The 11,063-nt window shown below is 42.1% G+C and overlaps 1 protein-coding gene across 1 annotated transcript; it reads left to right on the top strand.

Annotated features, from left to right (window-relative positions):
* Positions 1 to 3,494: 3,494 nt before the first annotated feature.
* Positions 3,495 to 10,590, top strand: LOC133486738 (NXPE family member 3-like). The gene is made up of 5 exons (XM_061792329.1): positions 3,495 to 3,697; positions 4,512 to 5,290; positions 5,888 to 5,958; positions 6,044 to 6,250; positions 8,221 to 10,590. The coding sequence occupies exons 1-5, from the start codon at positions 3,611 to 3,613 to the stop codon at positions 8,784 to 8,786; spliced, it is 1,710 nt and encodes a 569-aa protein (XP_061648313.1). The 5' UTR covers positions 3,495 to 3,610; the 3' UTR covers positions 8,787 to 10,590.
* The last annotated feature ends 473 nt before the right edge of the window (positions 10,591 to 11,063 follow it).

The raw sequence follows: 11,063 nt of genomic DNA, 5'->3' as shown, positions 1-11,063 counted from the left end.
TTACCTACCTATTGGCCGCCAGAGGGCGCTTTTTTTTTTAGTGGTAGACAACTCCGTTTGCGGTAGCTGGACAGTTTCCCAACATAGATATGATGTCAAGACGAGCTAACACCAGCGCGCTGTAGCAGCTATGCTAACCGACGTGCCTAGGTGGCGGCCATGTTGAGAGGGTCGATGTTCCCATCAAAGGCAATGACCTCGCTTCCATACATGAAAAAAAATACAAATGAAACCCAGTTGTATTTGTTGACAACTGAATAAACACCGGAATATTTAATCTATTCTGGTAATGGTGATGGGCATTCTGATAATTCAACTACCTGTAAATGGATGATATGTCCATAAAAATTTAAATGAAAATCAAATCCATGGCGTTTCCAAATTTACACAAAAAAAAATAAAAAAAAAGAGAGATTCCAGTAAGGATTTTTTTTAAATTTTAGATGTGAAAAGTGGGTGTGATATAATATTTAGAAATTCCAGTGATAGTTAATTCCACAATTTAGTCCCTTTATTGACATGCTTAGCGATTTTAGTGTTACTCTGACATATATCAGCGGTGGCCACCACCCTCACCTTGGGGAGCCCCCCCCAAAAGAATGCAATTTTAAAGAGAAACCTTTGAATGTTTAATAGTGTATGCCAATGTTATGATGATGTTATGATCTTTAATTTTTATTTCAGTAAATTTGTGGGAAACCAAATTGGGTCTTGTTAGAAACTACTGGATGCACGTTTACACAACACTGCATACACTTTTATTTGATACATCCCAAATAAAACAATTTAATTTCTGATTTAAAAAAAAAAAAAAAAAAAAAGGATTTGACCCTTTAATGGCCTTCGTAACCTCCCCTGTCCCATTTGTGTTCAACTCTGATGTGGTAGCAGGCCGAACCCCCCTGCAGCAAGCCTCCTTTGTGTACGTGTAGACAAAAGCGTGTAATGTTACTCGTCCTGCTGCTGCGGTGGACATGAATAACGCCCCCAACCCCTCGGGCACACAGCAGAGACGCACATCATAAAGAGACACAAAAAGGAGCGCAGAATGCCTGTGACTAATGGAGAAGGTCAACAGCGAGTTCACATCCGCAGCCTGAACGTGAGATAACAAACACAACCAGAAGTGAAGGAATAATCCATGTCAAGTAAGTTATTTTTTAAAGAAGTGACATTTAACAGTAGAATAAGTTTTGTGTGAGGCTTTTCTGCAAGCTTTGTGTGGCTTTTGACTTACTTGAGTGCATGTCCATCTGTGTTTGTGTCTACAGACAGAAGCTATAGATAGATGGCAGGTCATCAGTGCCCATCAGGGCCCCAAAAAGTAATTTGGATAGGAGTGATCCAGATTTGGTAATGTTTTTTTTGTTTTTTTGCTATCCTGATCAAATTGATCTTTCGGATAGCATCGATCTGTTTCGGATCCCACAAAATCAGCATGACAGACTCCAGATTCGAGGTCTTCTACCGGGATTCATGGCCGGAGCATCCCAAACATGCTCAGTCGGGTCGAACACGTCTGGTGAGTATTCTGGAACTGAGGCTAATTGTGGACACTCGGAGCCCTCTTCCAAACTTGAGTCTGGACAGCATCTGTTTGCAAGCTCGAGCCACAAATCGCGTGCCAATAAAACAGCTTTCATTGTCACTGCTTAGACTCACTGTAATTTGTTCCATGTGTCGTTATGCTAATGAACACAAGCAGGTTCATTATATTTTGGTCACCCTCCAGGTCAAATTTCCGCATCTTTGGTCTTCTTGATTTTGCAGACAGTGACAGTGATGGAGAATTTATTATTATTTTTTAAAATAACCTATTTAATAACAGATTATACATTTGACAAATATTTTAGAACTTTCAATATATTACACTATATTTGGCCATTATTTTTAAATATTTTAAATCTATCATACTGTATATTTTACAATTATGTTGAACAATTTGAAATATAATTATACTTTATACCGTACTGTATAGTCATTTTAATATACTTGATGTTTTCTAATTGTTTGTAAATATTTGGAATATATTTAATATTTTATAACCATTTTAAAACATTTAAATGTAAAAAGATACATTTTATGATTATTTATAAAACTATTTCAGTCCTAATGTCAGTGTTTATGAATTATGTTTATGATAAACATGTCTATTAAAATGAATAGAACATTTGCAACATCCTAATTTCTTTATACTATATATTTTGTAAATATTAAAAATATTTGGCATCTAACGTCGTGTTTAGTTTAGTTAGTTGTTTCTTTTACCAGTCATAATTTACAGCATGTTGTAATATTTTTTGTCATATTATTACTAATTATTATTATTTATTCATTATTATTGTGTGTGCGTGTGTGTGTGTATGCCATATTTGCTATATGGCGCGCCCCCTTCGGCGATACACTTATGCTTGCAAAAAGAATCATTATGCCACCCAATTGAAGTCAAATTTAAAATGTAATTATAATTTAAAACATTCAAGTGAAAAACAATGAGTACATGTTATCTACTTTGCATGTAAAATACACAGCGTATGTTTTTTTTCTGATATGCACATTAGACTACATAAAAATTTGTCATTACAGTGAATTGTTGATTAGCAGATGCAACGACGCAGTTTAATATGACGTGGGACGCTGCTAAGTTTTGGATGAATAATAATAATAAGAATATTTTTTACTTTAAGACTGTTGCAAAATTAAAACAATTCCCATGCTTTGTGTAGACAATTTTAAGTGGAACACAATGAACAACTAGGATTAAAAATGTGATATATAAAAGAATACAAAGGGAGTAATGAGTAACTAATATCCTGTGCAATAAGCACTTCACACAAAAACGGTATGAGTAAATAACCTCACCTTTTGGCATTTACACAACAACAATAACCGTGAGGGACTGCGGGTAAATAGTTGATTGCATGAGCTGTTGAAAGGGCTAGATCAGGGGTGTCAAACTCATTTTTGTCACGGGCCACATCGTAGTTATGACTTGCTTCGGAGGGCCGCTACATAAATGAAAGATTACCTCATATACAGTGTACACGAAACATTGATGAATAGCCATTTTTGAAATCAGAAGCCTATAAAAACATGTTTTTCAACTATGACATTTCTTTTCAAAGGGGGATTGTTACCAAAAAAAATGCTTGCAAATATCTCAATGGTATTCCACCAGAACACAATGAGCAATTTTGATTTGCTTTCGCGGGCCAAATAAAATGATGTGGCGGGCCGGATCTGGACCCCGGGCCACCAGTTGACACGTAAGGGCTAGCTAGTCAAAACAAACATCGACTTTACGTTCGGTTTTGTCTAGCACGAGGCGCGTTCAAGAACTGCCAGCAAAAAAGGTCATTTCAAATTCAGATGAAAAAAACAACAATAAATGAAAGATAATGGCAACAAGCACACATTGGAATCTATATTTGCTTTACAATGATAAGAGTTGATATTAAGTATTTTATTAATAAATTGAAGGTGAATTCTATTCCTGATTTTGTGGCATTCGAGAGGCCCTGCCTCGTGGGCGAGTCAGCCCTGATCATCAGGTTACTTCCTCGACATCATCATTACTGCGGGCCCCACGGCAGCTACGCACACGGTCGCCATGTCCCGAAATGTTTGGAAATATATCGTCAGCATTCTCATCTTGTTCGGCCTCATCTTCCTGCTGCGCAACATCACCATTGAGCAGGTGAGAGAAACCCATCTTTTTTTTTTTTTTACAGTTTACATACCCTGGCAGAATTTGTAAAATGAGCACCATTCATTAAAGAAAACATGAGGGATCGGGAAAAACACATTTATTTTATTTTTTAAAGGGATTTAAATTAAACTAATGCATTTCAGATGAGCACAATCAGTGGCCGAACAATTAATTGCATTAAAACAAGTGTTTTGTCTTCATGACGATCATTCTTCAGATTGGAAGAGAATAGGAAACAAAACAGCAATAAACCCACTTGTCAGATGGGGTAATTACTTCGTAAATGGTATCGGAATGAGGACTTGCTCTTCGATTGTCGTGTGTGGAGCCAGCAGCTACTCCATAGCTTGATGGCACAATTGGTAACTGCCTTTTCTAAAGCGTGAGATTTTGGGCGTGGAAATCTGATTTGACCAACATATGCTCCTAGTGGAATGACTATGGATTTGACGCCATTTTATAATTTCATTGTGTAAAAACACTGGTTGACTATACAGTGTTGCTGAAGAAGGTAACAGTGCTAAAGGCAATTGTACCTTCTGCCATCTAGTAGAAGAGTGTTACATTTTTCTGCCTATCACTATACGTCATTGGCATAGAGAGATGAACAAAGATACATTATTTGTGCGAAAGGAATAATCATTTTCTGACCAATTCTGTGAAATTGGATAATTTTCTGCGGTTCACCTGATGATCTTTCACAGCATGCCAATGTGCCACTGCACAGTGGTAGGGAATCACTGGGTAACAGTGATCATTAGTCAAAATATCATGTCCTATGCATAACGTGTCATCTCTTCAGAACTGGAACTACCAGAGAGTGCTGCCACTGTACAAGGTCCAGAACTGGATCCAGTCATCAAACCTCTATGGAAGCCTCTTAAGGTTTCACCGTAATCGCACCTGTCCACATCTGGGCCAGCCGCCATCACCTGAAGAAGAGCTGGAGGAACGCAACCTGTTGGACTCCATCGATTGGCCCCAGCCGCCGTCTGGCTCCGCACCGCCCGCCCTGACCCAGACGAGTGACCCGGCCCACAGCCTGTTTGCAATCGTCCCCTCCCAAAACGGACAGCGTTGGTACGTGGGCGACCAGTTGGAAGTGCAAGTCCACCTGCACGACTTCAAGGGCCGACCCAAGCGCTACGGCGGAGATTTGCTGTTGGCTTGGTTGCACTCCCCAAAATACAAGGCGGGCGTGGCCGGGCAGGTGCTGGACCACAAGAACGGACTTTATTCCGCTCGATTCCCGCTTCTGTGGGATGGCTCGGCTCAGGTCGGGCTCACCATGGTGCACTCGAGCGAGGCCGTCACCGTGTTGCGGCGGATGAGGGAGAAACAGCCTGATCGGGTGTACTTCTCCAGCATCTTTCGCCGAGGCAGTCATTCTGAGAAGATGGAGTGCAACGTGTGCCTGCCGCAAGATGAGGGGCCGCTGTGCAACTTCACGGACCCTCACTCCGGCGATCAGTGGTACTGCTATAAGCCCAAAATGCTCAGCTGCGACACCAGAATCGACCACGCCATTGGAGGCTACCTCGAAAACCTCATCACCAAAAAGGAATCTTTGCTTTTTAAAAGGTTCGTACACTCAGTGATTGATTGACATGAGCCATTCCAAAAGTATTTCAGACAGAACAAGCCGTTGACCTCCAAAATCACATTGGGACACTGGAAAGTTCACCCCTGAAATTGAACTAGAACTTATTTTCATCTCTGTATGACCTTCTGTTGAAAGGCTTTTTACAAAGAACAATCTATGGACCCAAATGCCTGGTTTGTAATGGCTCATTCTTAAAATGGTCTCGTTTGTCGGTTTTATCATTCCCCCTGTTCTTTAGTTAAACCTCAAGTTGTCTGGCTAGACTGTTTTTATCCACGTACCTTTCCCCAAAGCCCTCACAAGCCTGACTGAGGTCCTTCCCTGTGTCATAGATAGAAGTGGAACCCCCAAAATCTGCAGCCATTGGAAAGCTCAACTCTAGACCAATCCCAATGAAGATTGTATATCTTTATGAACTTCCATTCAGAAGTTTTCTGTTGATGCGCGTAAAAGCTGATTCTTCCTTGTCCATGGATAACGCTTGTTCCGTTTTTGAGTGATCTTCATCTCTGACGTATGTATGTCATTGTTGCTATTCCTGTTGCAACCTTTGTAATCCACACTTTTGACGTCAGTGACGTAAACCTCAAGGTTCCCATCCACGCTTCCACAACAGACACCATCAATGTGCTGCCTGCGAGGAACGGTACTGCGCACCGTCAGACTAATGACTCTTACTTTTTGGGGGGTGTGGCAATTTATTCACACCATTGTGTCTTTCGTCAATGTAGAAAGCAGCAGTCAAAAACCAGGTCCCATGCAGCTGGGGACGTCTGGGTACTACTACCAGGACTCGTGGAGGCCATTTGGCGGCATCACCATGCGGCGATTTGACGAGGCGTCTGCCATCACGAAGTGTTTGACTAACAAGCTGGTCTACATGTATGGCGACTCCACCCTGCGTCAGTGGTTCGAGTACCTCCTCACTGTGCTTCCAGGTGAGCGTTTTCGTCTCATAGCGTTGTGGTGGCTCGAGAGCAATTCAGTACTGAATTGTTGCAATATACTGTAGCGTTAAACTCTTGTTCACCACAGTTGTCTGGATTTTTTTGGGCGGGGCTAAAACGGGGCCCAGTGACACATGTAGCTTTGGGCGTAGACTTTCTGGTGTGAGTCGGCCCTCTCCCACAATATAAGTACTGAATGCCATCATTTCTTCTGTGGCTATCAGTCGCAATTGCGAGTTAGTGATTAAAACCTTCTACCTACGAAAACCTTCTTTCTACAACTACAGCGTGCAGTTACCCATCTAGCTATGCCTACAGCCCCCAAAACTGCATCTTCCCTCAAGTGTCACATCACGCGAATTGACCGAGATAGCTATTAGCCGCGAGTGGGCTCGCGGACCGGCGTTGGGTCCGTCCAATAAGCCACAGTCTCGCTCAACATTCATCAGTTTACCCGTCAGCAGGATCATCAAAACCTGGGTCAATTTCGAGTACAACTTACACTCGGGATATGGATGTCTCCTGAGACAAAGACAGCAACGCAGTGTGTTTGGCATGTAGTCTGACACTCAAGCCATTGTTAACTGTCCAGAGGTAAGATGTCAGAAGCCGTCATCTTTACTCTTACAGAGTGAGATGTTTTCCCACAGTAAATACCATCAGTACCCTGAAAGGAATGACAGGTGTGTCACCGCATGGTGGTGTCAGTTTTGTTTCCTCATTGTATTCAGGCTCTATCAGTGACAAAGACATTGTTCAGGCAGTCTGGCATGATCCCTCAATCTGATGCGCCATGTCCAGTGTGCGCATCAAACCTTTAAGGTGAGAGCGCTCCTTCTCAGTGTACAAATGCACACACGCCGTTGGGACCACCCTGTACTCCTCCCTAAGAGGCAATGGTGGGCTTTAACAAAGCCTATTACTTTTCTGACATTGTCAGAAAGCTAATAATTCTTGATATTTGTTATTGAAGTAACAATGGCTGTGGGCTGTGGCACCTCTCGGTGGGGATGGCTCCCCACAGGTTGTCTTTCCTCATCTGGATCCTGAGTGCCTTTCCGTGTCTCTACACTATTAATCAATACGTGATGTGTGCGTGTGTACTTGCGGGTGTGTGTGTTCGTGTGGTTGTGCTTGCATTAATATGTGGGGAGAGGAGGGGTGGATTCTTGTATATTTCTTGCTATTTTAATTGTTTTTATCTTTGTAAAGCTCTTTGTGTTGCACCTTAACGTATGAAAAGTGCTGCATGAAATAAATGTGACTTGATTCAGTGGGTGTTTTTTTTATTGGCGCAAAGTGTCTTATACTAAGAGGTATACATACCTCAAGCAGTATTCTCCCCAGATCATGGATGCACAAACCCTAATGCCAATGAAGCTGGGAGGTTGTGTAAAACGTAAATTAAAAAAAAGAACACAATCATGTGAAAATCCTTTCAAACCTACATACAGTAGTACAAATAAATACACTACAAAAACAATATGTTTAACGTTCAAACTGATGAACTTTGTTTTTTCCAGCCAATATTCACTCATTTTGGATTTGATGCCTGCAATAGGTTCCAAAAAGCTGGGACAGAGGCATGGAGGACTAATTGTTGAAGCTTTGTAGGTGGAATCTTTCCCATTCTTCCTCGATGTACAACTTCGGTTGCTCAACAGTCGGGGGTCTCCGTTGTCGTGAGTGAGGAGTGTGGGCTTTGACCTACTCCATGTGCAAAGTGTCCTGCGACAAATTCTTTTGTGATTTGGCGCTATATAAATACAATTGAATGGAATTGAATAAACTGCGATATCATTGAGTAACAGCAGCCTTCATTGTCAAAATGATTGTACTGCAACGTGTTTCACTTTTTTTTCCCAGTGCTTGTGACCATGTAAAAGTGTTCCTATAAAATATATACTGAACCCCCAGTTGCTCCTGACCACTTGTTTCCTCTTATCTATTCTACCCTGCAGAGCTGAAAGAATTCAACCTGCAGAGTCCAAAAAAGGTGGGACCCTTAATGGCGGTGGACAGCACCCACAAGATCCTGCTCGAGTACCGCTTCCACGGCCCACCCACCCGCATCCAGCCCATCACGGTCAGCAAGTTGCGCTACATCGCCAACGAGCTGGACGGCCTGGCCGGCGGTCCCGACACGGTGGTGGCGCTCGGCATCTGGGCTCACTTCAGCACCTTCCCCGTGGAGGTGTACGTACGCCGCCTCCGGCACATCCGCAAGGCGGTAGTACGACTCCTGGATCGGGCGCCGGAGACGGTGGTGGTGGTCCGAACGGCCAACCCTCAGGCCCTGACCCAGGATTTCATCCTGTTTAAGAGCGACTGGTTTTCGCTGCAGCTGGACGTGGTGCTGCGCGTCATGTTCAAGGGTCTCAACGTTCTGCTGGTGGACGCCTGGCAGATGTGCTTGGCGCACCCGTACCACCCTCATGACCTGCATCCTCCTCGGACAATTGTCAAGAACATGGTAGACATGATGTTGTCCTATGTTTGTCGTGACGGGACAAAGAAGATTGTATGATTGTCATAAATCGAATCAGGTTGAACGTACAAAACTGTATACGGCCTCACTGAAAAGGGAAAAAAAAGACCACATTTGAATCGAAGTCATATATTTATAATAATAATAATCAGAATGCGGTGTAAAACTTTGGCATTATTATTTTTTTCATGTAGAATTCCGACCATTCTCACAACAGTGCGACTCTCTTCTCATATTGAAATATATATATTGAATATTCTTTTTCAGTGTGGTATTAATACAGTTCTGAATGAGATCTTAATCAGACTACTGTGTTTAGACTAGTGGTGGCACATACGATGCATTTGGGGTTTCGTTATCATTTATAACCAAGTGTCCTATCACAGTATGCATGATTTTACCGAGGCTTTACACAATCAGGATTTTTGGGGCCGACCACCGAGCTTAAAAAAACGATAACCGATCACGGATCGATCACAAGATGGAGTAATGTGTCTATTTAAATTACTTGTTCATTTACTGTATATACTTGTGTACTGTATACTGAGTATCTTCAAAAGTATTCTCTCGTCAGGTCATGTATTCTAATCAGTCAGGTCAAACCAAGATTACAACATGGCAGAAATAATGGGTGCTAACTTACTACAAATAAATTAGTGTAATTAAATTACTTCACACACACTGAACCTTTAGAGCATGATTCGACAGAACGCTGGCGTGTTTCCTTACAACTGTTACGACATTAGCTTTGCCTTTTGTTGCCTGCTTGCGCGTCGTATCGTATTAAAATCTAAATCCACGTATTACGTGTTGTCTGTCTCGGACGTGTTGGCTGTCCCACACTGCCGACATATTTAAAAGAAAAAAACTTTATTGGCGGTCAGATATTTACAGTATGTCTTTTGCGGAGCCGATCAATGATGTCATTGATCGGATCGGCGAATTATGACATTAAAGCCGATCAGCATAAAATGCTAATTATCGGCGATACCGATCAAGCGGATCAGATCGGTGTAGTCTAATTTTACTAAAGCCAAGAGAATGAAAATCCTGCAAGACTGCATTAAGACCTAGTCCAGTGTGTCAGAGGTTTCGCCCTGGTGTGGGCGCTTTAGAGCGCCTTGATGCGGTGCGGAACGTCCCCACAAAGACCCGATGTGATGCATTCCAACCTCTGGAGGCTTTAAGCGGATATTTTTACCCGGGTCAACAATGTTTTTAGATTGATTGTTTTTAGAAAATAATCACAACTTTTCTCCGGGCACTCCGGTTTCCTCTCACATCCCAAAAACATGCATGATAGATTGATTGACAACTCTAAATTGCCCGTAGGTGTGACTGTGAGTGCCAATGGTTGTTTGTTTGTATGTGCCCTGCGATTGGCTGGCAACCAGTTCAGGGTGTACCCCGCCTCCTGCCCGATGATAACTGGGAAAGGCTCCAGCACGCCCGCAACCCGAGTGAGGAGAAGCGGCTCAGAAAATGGATGGATGGATGGTCAACGTCCCAACTTCATTGGAATTGGGCTTGTACCTCATGGTAAGCAGTGAGCAGAACAACAGCTCAGGGTTTGAAATCTTATCCCCCCCTCCCCCCCCCCACAGTCAACTGCACGGAAATTTCTGAAGTCTCTCGGTCCACAGGTCAGTGTGCATTGCCAGCTTTTTTTGCAATAAAAAGAAACCGCCAAAAGCAAACGTTCAAAGGTTTTTATGATGATTTTACTATTATGATTATGATGATTATGCATTCTTATGATCTCGTCTCCATGCAGTCCCAAATTGACTTACTTGGTGTGAAATGTGAGCCTGTTTAATTGAACACAAAGCTGATATACTCGCAGGAAGCACGATTTATTCTCTTGTAACCTATGAAGGGCAGGTTTATTGTACTCTCAGAGATCTGTTGCAGCCATAAGATTCTAAGTTAATGATTGTTTGCTAAAAACAATAAAGTTTAACAGTTTGAACATTACATATCTTGTCTTTGTAGTGGATTTAATTAAATATAGGTTGAACATGATTTGCAAATCATTGTATTCTGTTTTTATTTATGTTTAACACAACGTCCCAACTTTATTGGAATTGGGGCCGTACAATATGTACAGTATTTGTATTAACATAAAAAAGCTGTGAACGTAGCAAGGCCACGGTAAGTGAATAGCAGGATAGAAAGCCTTTTATTGTCACTATACACGTGCAGAATGAGATTGAAAGTGCGGAACGCTGAATTTTGAATTAGTTGTCACTGATGTTGATTTTACATGAGCAAATGCACACAAGTGCGGACGGAAGGAAGTGTCATCTTACACAACAT

This window comes from Phyllopteryx taeniolatus, chromosome 12, assembly GCF_024500385.1.
Source record: "Phyllopteryx taeniolatus isolate TA_2022b chromosome 12, UOR_Ptae_1.2, whole genome shotgun sequence".
In the NCBI taxonomy this organism is placed as follows: Eukaryota; Metazoa; Chordata; class Actinopteri; order Syngnathiformes; family Syngnathidae; genus Phyllopteryx; species Phyllopteryx taeniolatus.
The sequence above is the reverse complement of the archived record's forward strand: the minus strand, read 5'-3'. Positions and strand labels throughout refer to the sequence as shown.